The 14,908-nt window shown below is 38.2% G+C and overlaps 1 protein-coding gene across 1 annotated transcript in view; it reads left to right on the forward strand.

Annotated features, from left to right (window-relative positions):
• LOC118822505 (transcription initiation factor TFIID subunit 4-like) overlaps window positions 1–12,087 on the forward strand; it is a 34,604-nt gene extending 22,517 nt beyond the window's left edge. The window contains exons 10-16 of the mRNA XM_036591593.1: window positions 319–439; window positions 4,115–4,284; window positions 4,805–4,935; window positions 5,114–5,239; window positions 5,910–5,966; window positions 6,060–6,179; window positions 11,475–12,087. Of these exons, the coding sequence (XP_036447486.1) occupies window positions 319–439; window positions 4,115–4,284; window positions 4,805–4,935; window positions 5,114–5,239; window positions 5,910–5,966; window positions 6,060–6,179; window positions 11,475–11,642 (893 nt within the window). The 3' untranslated portion in view covers window positions 11,643–12,087. The remainder of the gene's footprint in view (window positions 1–318; window positions 440–4,114; window positions 4,285–4,804; window positions 4,936–5,113; window positions 5,240–5,909; window positions 5,967–6,059; window positions 6,180–11,474) is intronic.
• The last annotated feature ends 2,821 nt before the right edge of the window (window positions 12,088–14,908 follow it).

Consider the following 14,908-nt stretch of genomic DNA (forward strand, 5'->3'; position numbering starts at 1 on the left):
ACATAATTGAATTCTGATGCTGTGGAGAACGTTGCCATCTTGTGGTGATGACCAGAAATGACATGGCAATAATGAAAGGTTTTCCTTGCAAACTTGCCCTGCTTATGTCCCAACTGATTTGGTCCAGAGCTGGAGGAGTTCCCCTTCGAGTCTTTGTTTTTCTCACTGTTTCTTCCTCGTGCTCTTTAACAGTTTTCCTGCCTCTGTGATGCTCTTCAGGGAGGCACATTTCTAGACTAAAGCTTCTTTAATGCAGTGTCTGTTGGAAAAGTGATACACAATTAAAACAATGTTTTCTGTTCTCTGTCTCACTCTCAGGCTCTATGCTGAAGACTGCGGTGTCTGTGGGGAATAAATTATTATCTGTGTCTGGGCCTCAGTCTCTGCCCTCTGCAGTCCAGAAGACAAAACTGAAAGATGCAGGAAGCGGCTCCTTCAGGTTAGTGCAGCTACACTGCAATCTGCCACTTTGGTGTAGAGCTGGGCAGTTTTGACAACTTATTGTGACCAATATTTTAACTAAATATTTTGATAATGATAGATCTTGTGACTTAAAAGGAAAAAAAGGAAACACCACATATTACTGCTATGGCGTTAATGCAGTCAACAAGTGATTTTAATACAGTACAGCTGCAAATAAATATGACAATTCGATAAATTGGGTAATTAAAATATATTCAAAAATGGAAATGCAATTACAATGACCAGTTTTATGAAAGCATTGGTCCTCAGCACGTCACCAGTAGAACACATTAGCAGCGCATCTAAAGAGGTGTGCGCTCGAGTATATAGTGTTTTTTTGATTGGCTTAAAAAACTATCATTTTGAATCTAGAACATGGTCACCCTCTTCCTCACTGAGTTGAGCTGACCAGAAAGCTGTTTTCAGTTTTTAAGACTGACAGTTTTTGTCAGTGATCCATTTAAATAGTCTCAGCAACCTGGTTAGGGTTGCCAGATTGAACAGCTTCCCCCCAGACTAGCATTCTATGCTACTTACTGTGATAAATGTTTGTTTTTCCACTTTATATTTCATTAATAACAATAATAATGATATTATTAATATAAAACTGTAATAATAGTGATCAATAACTAAAGATCTTTCATTTTGGCTTTAAACATTAAAGTGAAACACACAGCTTTACTTGTATTTCCTGTAGAATGTTCAGATATTTTTTTGAAGATTTTTGAAAATACATAGCTTCAGCCCTATAATACAGTCAGTGGTTATTGAGCTGCAGGCCTATAGTGCAGTCTGAAAAACCATTTCAGCATGGAGAACTCTAATTCTAAATAAAAACACTGCCTTTACTAAAGAACCCCTGAAGAACCATATTTAAGTGTGCACTTCAGTATTTAATCAGGAATTTGTTTTAGAGCTTTTTTGAAAATAGCACCAGAAAGGGTTCCTCTGTTATTACAGGCTTGACATCATCACAATAGAAGAGCTTTTTGGTGCTATATAGAGCCATATAAAACGCATTCTCCCTCAATCTGAAGAACAGTTTCACCATGCAAAGAACCATTTAAGCATGAAAATCTTTATTTGATTGTTCATGGTTCTTTATAGAACCATTGTCCTTAGTAAAGAACCATCTTTTAGGAGTGTGCCTTTAGGGATACATTTGGTATTTTTCAAAATGAATAAGGAGCAACGAAAATGAAAGTGTTGTAAATTAGAATCATACAATACATACATATAATACTATTTTCACCTCTACTGTATCATGTCAGACACCCATCACATTTCTTTTGCCCAAATAGGCTTACAGTGGAAGGTAATGGCACGTCTGTGCACATGTGAATAAAAAAAGCAATAAAAATCTTAAATCAGGTTTAAAACTGCAGGGCTTCCACTTCACTGACTAATGTCTTAAGATGCTGTGCATATTGAGTAAGTGTTTGCACAGAGATTTTTCTTTACAATTATATCCTCATTGATTTGAGGGCTTCCAGCATGAGCTCTGCTTAATCAGTTTTAATGTCATGGACACTCTTACTGAGACACCCTGAGGCTGGTTTTTGTTAAAGCGGCATTTTGGCAGCTTTTAAATATCTGAAAGTTTTAAATCTTTGCACTCATGCCCCATTAACATCCACTGCAAGCCCCCTGGCGGGAATCGCTGGTGTAGAAAATTACTAATAAAACCTCAGTCATCCAAATAAATGCCTGCGCTGACTTACAGTGTCCCTTTACAGTGAAGAGGGGGACTGAACGCACAATAAAATACATTATAAAATCACTTAGGAAAGCGTACTCAACCATTGTTAGTTGTTGTTGTTGTTGTTGTTCTGCTTCTTCATTATTATTATTGTTGTTGTTGTTGTTGTTGTTGTTGTTATTGTTATTATTATGGGTGCTTAAAGTATTAATTCATGGCAGCAAGTGTTAAACATTATATGCGTTCAAGGTAGCATACATGACATGTTGACATGGCTGTAGCTGTACTTGATATATTTCTATATATGTATTTGAAGTGGTTTATAAGTCTTATACAATATTCTAACACTTTACCATAAGGTTACATGACACCTACATACACTGACATTCATTTATAAACACTTCAATACGTGTTGTCATAAAGGTTACATGTCAAGTTGATATAACATTTATGTCATGTGGCATTGATTTTGATTTTCTTTTCTTCTAACATCAGGTTGTCTAGACACTTTAAATGACAGACTTAGGCCCAATCCCATTTCTTATTTTTACCCCTGCCCCTTGTTTTCGAGTGTCACCTTGCCTCTTGGAACTGAGTTACAGGGTAGTGGTGGAAATCTTCCTATGAAATGAGACAACGCTTAAATAAAAAAAAAAAAAGAACATTACTTCATTACAGAGCAGTGCTCTGTAGGCAATCCTGCCAGTCTGCAGTGATAACAGAGAAGGGTAAAGTTCAACAACCTCGCTGCTGGGCTTTAGTTACATTTAAGGAATCATATGCCTTCAAAGAATTATTTGTTATCATCCACCCCTAATTCTTCAGTGATATGAAGCTGAAGTGAGCTATTCGCCAGCTTCTTGTTCAGATTTTCTCGTTCTACCTTAAAACCATTTAAGGTGGAACGGGAAAATCTGAACAAGATTTATCTAGCTATCTACCAATTTATCTAGCTATCTACCAAGACATTAGCATACTACAAGCGGATTCTTTTTATGATTGTTATGAAAAAAAGGACCATAATACATTGAAACGTCAAACTTTTTTTTCCTCATAACAATCCGTTGGAAAGCCATTTAGCCCTAACACTTCTCCCTACCCCTCTTAATCGGGACACGCTACCCCTAAATGAGAACGCACAAAACGGAGGGGTAGGGCTAAGTGGTAAGGGCGAGGGGAGAAACAGGATTGGGCCTTTGTAGCTCAGTGTATGTCACAGTGACATAATGTATTATGCACTAATCTACAATGTCATGCTGTCATTTCACTCCAAAAGTGTCATGACAACCGAATGTCAGAAATAAATCAGTCATCTGACATGGGTGTAACGTCAACTTGAAATCAGAGTTGACTAAAGCAGCCTTTGTGACAGTTGACGCCTATTCATGCATTTCAGTCACTTGATTTCTTTTGTGCGGCGGCCATATTAATGACCGTTTTCTGCTGCACCTTTGTGAGAATGATGGTGGAGTGTTAAAAGAAAAGTGAATACCAGTACTGAAAAAAATAGTGATATGTACAAAAAAGGAAAAATAACCTCGATTCGATTCTCTTGATCATCAGAACGGCAGCGGCGTCATACAGTAACGTCAGATGAAATGTAGGTTTATATTTGTTGTTGTGACAAGCCTACATAGGTGTCATGTAACCTTATGAACGCTGATCTAGAGCTGGGTGATATGGCAAAAATATAAGATTGTGATACTTTGATAGTTTTTCACGATAGACAATATTTAGTTTTTCAGTCATCTGATCAGTTGGAAGAGAAAAAGAACCAGTATTACTATATACTCATTAAAAATTTATAAATATAACCTCAGGATGCCTGCAGATGCCCTGAAAGTAACTTTCCCACGTTGAAGTGCAGCTCATAGTGCCGTACAGAGAATAAGTGACTGAAAACAAACCTGATTCTGTTTTCGTGTTTTTCATATTTTGTTTGTTTGTTTGTAGGGACGATGACGACATTAATGACGTGGCCTCCATGGCCGGAGTTAACCTGTCTGAAGAAAGCGATCGAATTCTGGCCACTAACTCTGAGCTGGTGGGGGTGGTGACTCGCTCATGTAAAGATGAAACTTTCCTCTACACCAGCTCACTGCAGCGCAGGATACTGGAAATAGGTGAGGCTTCATTAGTGACGAAGAAATCTATATTTATTTTTAGTGGTGATTGGCAGGTTTATATGTCACAATCATCTGTTGTTTCCAGAGAATTTGTAGTGAGGAAAACTGTCACTCAATAATGGTTCCTTAGTTTATCAGACATTATAGGGCACTCCTGAGCAGAGCTTTTATGCATAATTGTAGTTAGTAAATGTTTAATCATTTTATGATTTTACAGAAAAAGGTGCTCATTTTCTCTACACAGAATGGCGTAAAATGTTTCAACACAGCTTTCATATGTTTGGGCGCTTTTTATCTCAAAGCATCAGCTGATGAGCTTGCCAACCCATCAGCACTCAGTGGGTGTAACGCCAGCCAGTCAGCACTCAGTGGCTGTAACGCTAATCAGTCAACACACAATACATCACTGAAACCAATAACTGTTCCATTTATAATGACAGATGTGATGATTAAAAGAAACAAGAAGTGTCTGTGTTGTCTTTCCTACTCTACTCACCTTCATCTTCTTCCTCTCCAGGTAAAAAATACGGCATCTCAGAGGTGGGCAGTGACGTCATCAACATCGTTTCTCATGCTACTCAGCAGAGGCTGCAGAACCTTCTAGAAAAAGTGACTCAGGTGGCTCAGCAGAAGAACGTCCATTATAAGGTGCTTCATGATTAGGGGATGAACTCTACAGTCACACTTAAACACAGTGAATCGGACTTTGAAACATGAAGCAGCCAAGCTAGACGCAATCTTACGCTGTGCATTTAAAGTGAAAACTATGCCAACAGTCAAAATTACACAAATGCTAATGGATTTCAAATTTTCTTTTTTCTTGCAGGAGGATGAGCGGCACGAGCAGATCAGCGATGTTCGAGCTCAGTTGAAGTTCTTCGAGCAGCTGGATCAGATGGAGAAACAGAAAAAAGAAGAACAAGAGAGAGAGATCCTGATGAAAGCTGCGAAGGTCAGCAAACACACAGTTACTGTCATTACATGCTGGTGGTGTATTCATCCCTGAACTGTCGTGGAATAAACGTTATAGTTTGGCACGTGCAAAAATTGACGAACATAATGCAGAACCAAGTTTCACACTAAGAAACCTCAAACTGTAAGCCATTAGCAGGTTGGCAGCAGCAGAGAACTTGTCGAGAGGAGAATTTTCACTTTGTAATGTCATCCAGGTTTCTCAAATACTAGGGGGCGCTCCTGAGTGAGTCCAAAATGAATGGGTTAAGATGGAGCATTTCAGCAAAATCATAGTTTATAAATGCTTAAACATTTTGAATATAAAATAATATATTCAGTTCCTGAACACAGAACAGCATAAAACATTAACACAGGTGTTATATTTTAAGAGCTTTTGAATTCGAGTTATAGGAGTTTAAAACGGCGCCTCATGACGTCAGTGAGTGCGAAACATAATTCCCACCAGAACTTCGATATTTCCTGGAGTTTTAAATTGCTTGGCTCAAACTGACTTCAAGGATAAAAGATTATTGTTATTATTATTATTGTATTTGAAGACAACAGGAGGGTTAAGCACAGTACTTGTAATATCAGGAAATTTTTGGTCTGAATTTGTGTCCACCAGGATGAATCACAAGGATTTAAGTTTCGTTTTCTTTTGTCGACAGTCACGATCGAGACAAGAAGACCCGGAGCAATTACGGCTGAAACAAAAAGCCAAAGAGGTACGAGCAGAAATAATGTGTAAAATAATGTGCTTTTCTCTGGACTGAGCTCAGTGCGAGTCCTGTTTTTGTTTGTTTGTTTGTTTGTTATAGATGCAGCAGCAGGAATTAGCTCAGATGAGACAGAGAGATGCGAACCTGACGGCACTGGCTGCTATCGGCCCTAGAAAGAAGCGGAAAGTGGACACTTCAGCCAGCGGATCAGGACCAGAGGTATTGCCTTCTAGGGGCTGGGTGATGAGGCCAGAAACCTTAGCAACATTAACAGTTATCAGCAATGTTTTCACATTTTGTTTTAACTTTGAATGGAATTAAACATTAAACGATTGAAAATGCAAAGTAGCAAACTCATCAGAGAATATGTTGTAGATGGTTCTGTATAGAACCCTTTTTGAAAAGGGTTATGTATAGCAGGGTTCCACTATTGGTACAAGCCAAAGAACCCTTTTTGCTAAGAGTGTAGTTTGTGCTGTTGTGAGTCAACGGCTAGACCATTTTCTCCTTGTTTGGAGAAAAAGACACACAGGCTCCTACACACTTTTAAAAAAATGGTTCCTCAAGGGTTCTTTAGTAAAGAACCATGAACACTCAAAAAACCTTTTGCATGATTAAAATGTTCTTCACATTGATAGAGAATGTGTTTCTTATGGTTCTCTACAGAACCTTTAAAATAATATATTCAGTTCCTGAAAACAGAACAGCATAAAACATTTTAACACCGGTGTTATGTTTTAAGAGCTTTTAAATTCGAGTTATAGGAGTTTAAAACGGCGCCTCATGATCTCAGTGAGTGCGAAACATAATTCCCACCAGAACTTCGATATTTCCTGGAGTTTTAAATTGCTTGGCTCAAACTGACTTCAAGGATAAAAGATTATTGTTATTATTGTTGTATTTGAAGACAACAGGAGGGTTACGCACAGTACTTGTAATATCAGGAAATTTTTGATCTGAATTTGTGTCCACCAGAATGAATCACAAGGATTTAAGGACCTTTTTAAGCATGCAAATGGTTCTTTGAGTGTTCATGGTTCTATATAGAATCATTTCTTGACTAAAGAAACTTTGAAGAACCATCTTTCATCTTTGAGTGCACCTGTAATTTTTTTTACATGATGAAACTTTTATGCAACATCAGTTGCTTGAAGCTTACAAAAAACTCCATTTCTCTCGAGCTGAATAATGTGAAGTGTCCTGCAACTCACTTGAAACTCAGCTACAACACTTGAAAGTGTCACAACTCAGTGGAACAAGTTTCATGAAACAAAACACAGATAATGTGTCGCATGATCGTGTTGAACAACATCAACGACTGTATTAATGCACAAGGAAATAAAATGAAAGCTTTAAAAATATGAATCTCAGTCTCCAGACCCGCTACAACAAGTGAATGTTTCTGTAAACAGCTGCGTTAACTAGCCAGCTAACACTAACAGCTGTCTGAGTGGCTGCTCATGACACCGTTTATTCTTCTCTGTTAGTCTGCTGTTATATTGATTTAGGTTGCTACATTCATTTTCTCCTCTCTTGACACCCCCTAACTTTACACAGAACTCATAGATTAATTTGGGAACAAACAATGAAACCTTAATGGCTACACTCTTAAAAAGATGGTTCTTAGTAAAGAAAATGGTTCGATGTAGAAATGCATGATTAAAGGCTTCTTGGAAAATTATACGAAAACTATAAAATGCTGCAAATACATAAATTAGACCTCTAAAATTACTTTATTTAGTGAGAACAAGACAGTGAATCAGAAAATTAGCTGCTAATTTAGGTCACTGGTGGAATTTAATGTGTTGAGTGCAACTTTATTTTTGAATGGCTTCAGGTAATCGTCAAGCTGCATTGAAATTATGTTGCAGGTAACCAATTGCATGAGAGTTTCAGCGTGTTAAGTTCCACTGTCAAATTAGGAGAAGACGTACAGACGTATTTGCTGTTTTTGGTTTTTTTTTTTTTCTTCCCTAAATTTTCTGAAAAATTTTCCTGAGGACCTTCACGGTGTTTTTAAGAATTGTTTCTTAAGTCGCTCTACATAGAAGCCTTTGGCAAATGAGTGAATGTAACTGTATATGCAGCCGTTTGTAGGTCTCTAGACTAGAGGAGGAATACCTCAGCTGGGTGGTCTGAGGGCAACACTGATTGTAAATGTTAATCTTGAGTACTGGGTTGCTGAGCCAAACGCTTGGCACTTTTGGAATGTACCTCGTCTTATACAGCCGAAATTGCTTTGAGAAGTTAAAGCAATAGTGTGACAAAGAATCTGATTTACAGGGTTACCCCCTGTAACCCAAATATTGTTCATTCTCCAAGACGTTTGGTGTCTGAAGTTTGCTTCTTTGGTGTTGTACTAAAGCTATGAGGCTAATGTAGCTAAGAGGTAATGGAAGCTTATACCCCACCAACTAGCATGGTGCTAACTGCATGCCTTAATCCATTTCAAGTTAAATAATCTCTAGTAGACTTGCATATTGCTGTTGTCGGAAGAAAACCTCACATCTCAAATGACAACTTTACAGGAAAAGATAAAACCATACATTACTTGTAATGTAAGTCAGTGGAACCAGAATTTTTTCCAAGTTATTTTTGATCAGTTCATCATGAAATTTACACATTTACACAATGTGAAGGGTAACAGGCATTTTCAAATTGTGTCAAAAACTGAAAAAACGACAAAAATGGAGATAGAAGGTTTTCTCCCAACAGCAGCGATATGTGGTTTCTAGGACTTTGGTTAGCTTTGGATGGTTGATTAGCCGACTGTTTGAAATGGTAAGGTTTCTCACTCAAGTGAAAGAGAGGTAGAACAAACAAATATCTCAGACATGCTAACTCATTTGTGAAGTCATCACCCAAGTGTGTCCGTTACTGTTAAAGTCAAGTCAGAGGTTTTTTTCACAAAGCAGCTTTACAGAAAAAAAAAAAATCTGGGTCCAAGCCCCCATGAGCATCTCCAGTGGCAACAGTGGCAAGGACAAACTCCCTAAGAGTAAGAGGATTGAGAAGAAAACACGAAACTGAAGTCTTAGTATTTTTAAGACAATAACCAGGTTTCCATCCTGCTGTTGAATTAAAATTTACGCAAATAACTGAAATGTTGCCCACAAAATATGCAGATTAGGCTGTTTCCTTCCTTACTCTGAGAAAGTTTAGAGAAAGCTTTTATGTTTGGCAGCTTCTGTTTTGTTTAATGATATGGCTGTATTTCACAACATAAGACAAAACATGCTGACCTACAATGGCTCCACCATTTAGCATGGTGCTAACAGCATCCCTAAATCATTTCTTATACACCTTAAACTGGAGTTGTTCAGTAATCTTTAGTAGACATTTGATTATGTGGTCCCTGACACTGTCTGACTCAATGCTGTCTATAAAAAAGACACATGTCCACTGTTCTCTGTTTGGCCAGATGTGTTTGCCTACATTTGGGGTAATTCTGGGAAAATTCAGATTCCATTCTCATTTTGTACTGATGGAGATCTGCTGTGAGCACCATTACAGTAAAGATGTGTTTTTAGCAATAAAGCTGCAGGTTCCTGGCAAAGTAATAGAAGCATTGGGTAAATGAGGGATCCCAGTGATACAGGCGCTTCTGTTCAGGTGTAGTTCCTGAATTTGACTAAATTATTGCTGTACTATTCTGCTTAGTGTTCTCTACTGAAAGGTTAATGTGTTCGTGTCTCACACAGAAGTGCAAACCTATTGGTCAAAAAAGGGGTGCATATTATAAGGAAAACTGTTATTTACTTAGGCCCAATCCCATTTCTTATTTTTACCCCTGCCCCTGTTTTCGAGTGTCACCTTGCCCCTTGGAGTTAAATTGGGTAGTGCTTGGAATCTTCCCCTCTGAAATGGGCCAACCCTCAGATGAAGATCACTTCATAACAGACTACTAGCAGTGCCAGTCTGCAATGATAGCTGAGGAGGGTAAAGTTCAGCAACCTTACTACTGGGCTTTGGTTACATTTAGGGCAGCATATGCCTTCAGAGAGGGGGACAGTTATCGCCCACCCCCAATTCTTCAGTGATATGAAGTCAGCTATATGTCAGCTTGCTAGAACTTTCCCGTTCCACCTTAAGTGGGGCAGCAGTTGTGACAGCTGAGGTGCCAAAATGTAACTGCTGCACCATTTAAGGTGGAAAGGGGAAACTGAGCTAATAATACAACGCTTATTATATTTTCTTTTAACAGAGAAAATACATTTGTGGGTTTCCTTGGCCGCTTGCACAGCCAGCATGCTGGTTTTCCTCTTTTTTTTTTTATCATAACTCTCTGTTTGGAGTGTGCCTCTGGAAACCTCCGTTTGGAGGGCCATGTAGCCATAACACTTCACCCTACCCCTCTATCTCAACAAAAATCAGGACACCCTAGCCCTAGACGTGAACGCGCAAAACGGAGGGCGAGAGATTTGTTTCTAAACGCTTTATATGTTAGAAAATAACTGCTGAACACGTGAAAAGACTGAACTATGCAGTACGGAATTGTGGATTTAGACTGTTATACTGATTAGCATATCTGTGCTCAGGATTTTTTGGGCAGGACTGAAATTTTGACCTGCACTGGAGCCATATTTAGCATGACCCCTCCCTATCACTATAACGGTATAAAAACTACAGCGCATAAGCATCAGTGCTTCTCCCAGCATTACTGTGCTTGGCTAGGTTATGCTAGTCAGTAATACCTGTTGCTAACGTGCATAAATGAGAAAGAGAAATGATAATTCTGTTGCAGACTGAGAGGAACAAGGTTGATTCTCAGACAGCTTTGTGTCCTTTGGCTCCGAATTGGATTCTGGGCTTTGCTACCCAACCAAGCAAGCTAACAGATATTTAACATTAGTACGAAGCTGATGTTGGCTTCCTATTTGCCAGCTTCTTCGAAATTGCTTTCTATTCTAATTTTGCCAATCCACCTTAAATAGTACAGCAGTTACATTCTGGCGAATTCAAAGCTTAAATCGGCTTCCTATTCTAATTTTCCCATTCCACCTTAAATGGTGCACCTGTTACATTCTGGCGAATACAAAGCTGAAGTTAGCATCCTGTTCTGTTTTTCCTGTTCCACCTTAAGAGGTGCAGCAGTTACATTCTGGTGAATATGATGCTGAAGTCAGCATCCATTCTCATTTCCCATTTCACCTTAAGTGGGGCAGCAGTATCATTCTGGTGAATACAAAGATGAAGTCAGCATCCCTTCTCATTTTTCTCACTCCATCTTAAATAATGAAGCTGTTGCGTTCTGGCGAATACAAAGCTTAATTCGGTTTCCTAATTTTCCCGTTCCATCTTAAATGGTGCAGCTGTTACATTGTGGTGATTTTCATTATTTTGAAACCTGATTTTATGTTTTTTTTTTTGGTTTTTTTAAATCAATCAATTTTGGCTGCGTCTTTAATAACACATTTTCAAACTTAGAACACATTTACTACTGCTTTGCACAGACTTTAACGTGTACTCTGTCTTACCTTGTTGCTCTCTTTTCTTATCTTTCTCTCTGTGCAGGGCGTCAGCTCTGTTTCTGCTGGTTCGGTGGCGGCGGGCTCCGGAGGATCGCGGCAGTTTCCCCGGCAGCGCATCACTCGAGTCAACCTCAGGGACCTGCTCTTCTGCCTGGAGAATGAACGAGAAACCAGCCACTCTCACCTGCTTTATAAAGCTTTCCTCAAATAACACATGCACTCCACACGTCAGTCTTTCCCAGCTTCTCTCCTGGAGCCCTCGCGCCTTTGGAGCTCTGTGTTCTCTCTGCTTTCCCAGCTCAAACAGGGAAAACGCAGAACCATGCGGTGCAGGAGCGGCTCCAGTAGCAGAGCCTGGAAACACTGCACTACACACTTTAAAGGAAAACTCCAGGATCTTCCAACCGGATTTCTGTGTTTTGCACTGTTAAACTGTATTTATAATAGACAGCAAATCCAGCACTTTTCACTGAACTTCACAAAACAGAAAACACATCCACTTAAAACCTACTTAGCTTAGAAGCCAGATCCTGTGAATAAATTTAAAACTGTTTCACATACCTTTAAAAAGATGATTCTTCAAGGGTTCTTCAGTAAAAATGGTTCTAGATCCATGAACACTCAAAACCTTTACATTGTTCCTTGCATGGTGAAATTGTTCTTCAGATTGATGTTTTATATGTTGCTATATAGAACCTTTTTTGAAAGGGATTCTATATAGCACCAAAAAGCGTTCTGCTATTGTTACAGGCTTGACATCGTCACAATAAAAGGTTCTTTATAGAATCATTCCACAGCATATTCTCCATCAATCTGAAGAGCGAGTTAACGACCCAAATAACTCTTTAATCATGCAAAAGGTTCTTTTGAGCGTTTATCGTTCTATATAGAACCATTTCCTTGACTAAAGAACCCTTGAAGAACCATCTTTAAGAGTGTACTTAAACAAGATGATTCTTCAAGGGTTCTTTAGTAAACCGAGTAGTTCTGTTTTTAACCCTGTGTTCTGTATAGAACAGTTTGCATGCTTAAATCGTTCTTTGATTGATTTGATTGGAGAACGTGTTGTTTATGGTTCTATGTAGAACGTTTTTGAAAATGGTTCTATACAGCACCAAAAAGAGTTCTGCTGTGGTTACAATGTCAAGCTTGTAACAACGGAATAACCCTTTTTGGTGCTATATAGAACCATGTACAACAATTTGAAAAACGATTTCACCATACAAAGAACCATTTAGCATGCAAATGGGTCTATATAAAAATCGTGGTTCTAAATAGAACCATTTCCTTTCCTGAAGAACCATCTTTATTGGGTTTAAAGTCAAGCGGTTTTCTGTTCTTTTCTAACTTCAGGGAAACGTTGAAATTGCTGTCTATGGTAATGGATCGTACATCACAGCTATACTCAAAGATGTTTCGTCATGGGTTCTTTAGTAAAGAAAATGGTTCTGTAAAGAACCATGGACACTCAAAGAACCCTTTACATGATTAAAGGGTTCTTTGCATCATGAAAGGGTTTTATATAGCACCCAAAAGTCTTCTGTTGTTTTGATGTCAGGCTTGTTAAAATAGAAGAACGCTTTTGGGTGTCTATAGAAGCCTTTTAAAAAGGTTCTACATAGAACCATCTACAGCACATTCTCCATCAATCTAAAGAACCATTTAAGAATGCAGAGCATTCTTTAAGCATCCATGGTTCTTTATAGAATCATTTTCTTTACTAAAGAACCATCTTTTTCGAAGGGGGAAGAGCAGAAAGACGTCAGGTTGGAAAAATTCTGGAATTTTCCTTTAACAAACGGGATACGGACCTTAAGAAGCCTTTTCTCTGGGAAATCGCCCGTTCACTGACGTCACATCTTTCCACCAGCACTCCTCAGAGGAAAGACGACAGGACTCTTCTGCATTTTTTACTTGAAGGCGCTTCGTACAGAATCTTTAGTGAAGGAAGACGGATACGTGCACACAAACCAGGTTCTTTTTGTCATTTTAATCAAATGTGAACAGTTTCTCCAACTTCTCTACAGACTCTTTCTCCGTCTGCAGTTTTCCAACGTCAGCCCCTGAGGCCAAAAGCAACAAAGACCTCCAGCTGTCCACTCTAACTGCTCTGTCTTTTCTAAACTTTCGATCCAGTTTAGACTTTTTTAATATAGATCTTCAGAAAAGTGAAGCCGTTCAGCAGCGAATTGAAGCCTGTTTTTAAACTTTGTAATCCCTGACGGTGTCCAACCCGCACTGCTTTTCCAACTTTTCCATTTTAAAATGTTTAGTTACTCACTGCGAGCATTTTACGGTAGGTCCAAATGGACTAAAACTCTTTTTGTACGGTTCTTTTCAAATTTTTTTTTTTTTTAAAAAAAAAAGGTTCTTTTAACAAGAATTTTTTTTTTTTTAATTTGCTAAGTTGCCTTCTTGCCAAAATAAGCCATATAACTATAATTATGTCTGAAGGCTGAGCAATTAATCAAGCAATTACCTTCAACTCCTGTCTGATGTAGCATCAGTCTTCGTTATCATCGTTAATCTAATCTTCCAGTCTGTTTCTCATGCAGATCTTCAGTTTCATTTAATAATGAGTCAGGATGATACTTTAACTTTGTTATTATTATTATTATTCAACTTAAAGGATTATTTATGTTTTTGTGCACATACAGATGCAAAAGGATACCTAGTGTTTGTATATATGTACGTAATCAATGTGGGTTTGGAAAATTAGTCTGTTTTTGAATGTTTTAACGAAGATGAAGAAATGGGGGAGACTTAAGTACTATGAATATGTGACCTAAGATTATTTTATTATTGTTTTGAAAGAAATAACGAGTTTGCTTTCGAATGCACTTTTTTCCCCAGCCGATGAGTGTGTTAAATCTGTGACGCTGGACTGCTTCCACACAACCGCAGCTCAGCTTTTGTTAATTCTGACTATTTATCTGAAGGTGAGGCCTAGTTTGTACCTATTTTTTTAAAGTGCACATACTAATTTGTTCTTGATCTATTTTCAGACTGTATGAAAGGATAAAGAGAACTTTTATGATTGTACATACTGTTGGATTTTTTTTTGTCCTATCTTTTAGAAGCTGGTTTAGATGAGCTGTTTGTTTTGGCACATAATTTTATCACCTGCTCAGTGTTTTTTTTTTTGTTTCTTTGTTTTCTTTAGAGATGATTATTGTTGTAAGGGGCGCAGGCTGGCCTCGTTTTCAGCTTCCCACATTGAGAAGATGTAGCAGGTAGCCTGACCTATAAGTATCAATATATTGTACATTTTGCACAGTCACTTGTTAATATGTAAATATTTTACTTAAAATGTTTTTAATTGCTATTGTTTTATAGAGGATTGAAAGAGATTAATCTCCTTCATTAAAAAATGATAATGTGATGGCTCTTTGTTTGTTTTCCCTCTTAATTAACCAATTAGCTGACGTTCTTTTCATTTCCCTTGGTCAGTGTGTTCTCTGAGCTGGCCACAGATCT

The sequence above is a fragment of the Colossoma macropomum genome, unplaced genomic scaffold, assembly GCF_904425465.1.
Source record: "Colossoma macropomum unplaced genomic scaffold, Colossoma_macropomum, whole genome shotgun sequence".
Taxonomy (NCBI): domain Eukaryota; kingdom Metazoa; phylum Chordata; class Actinopteri; order Characiformes; family Serrasalmidae; genus Colossoma; species Colossoma macropomum.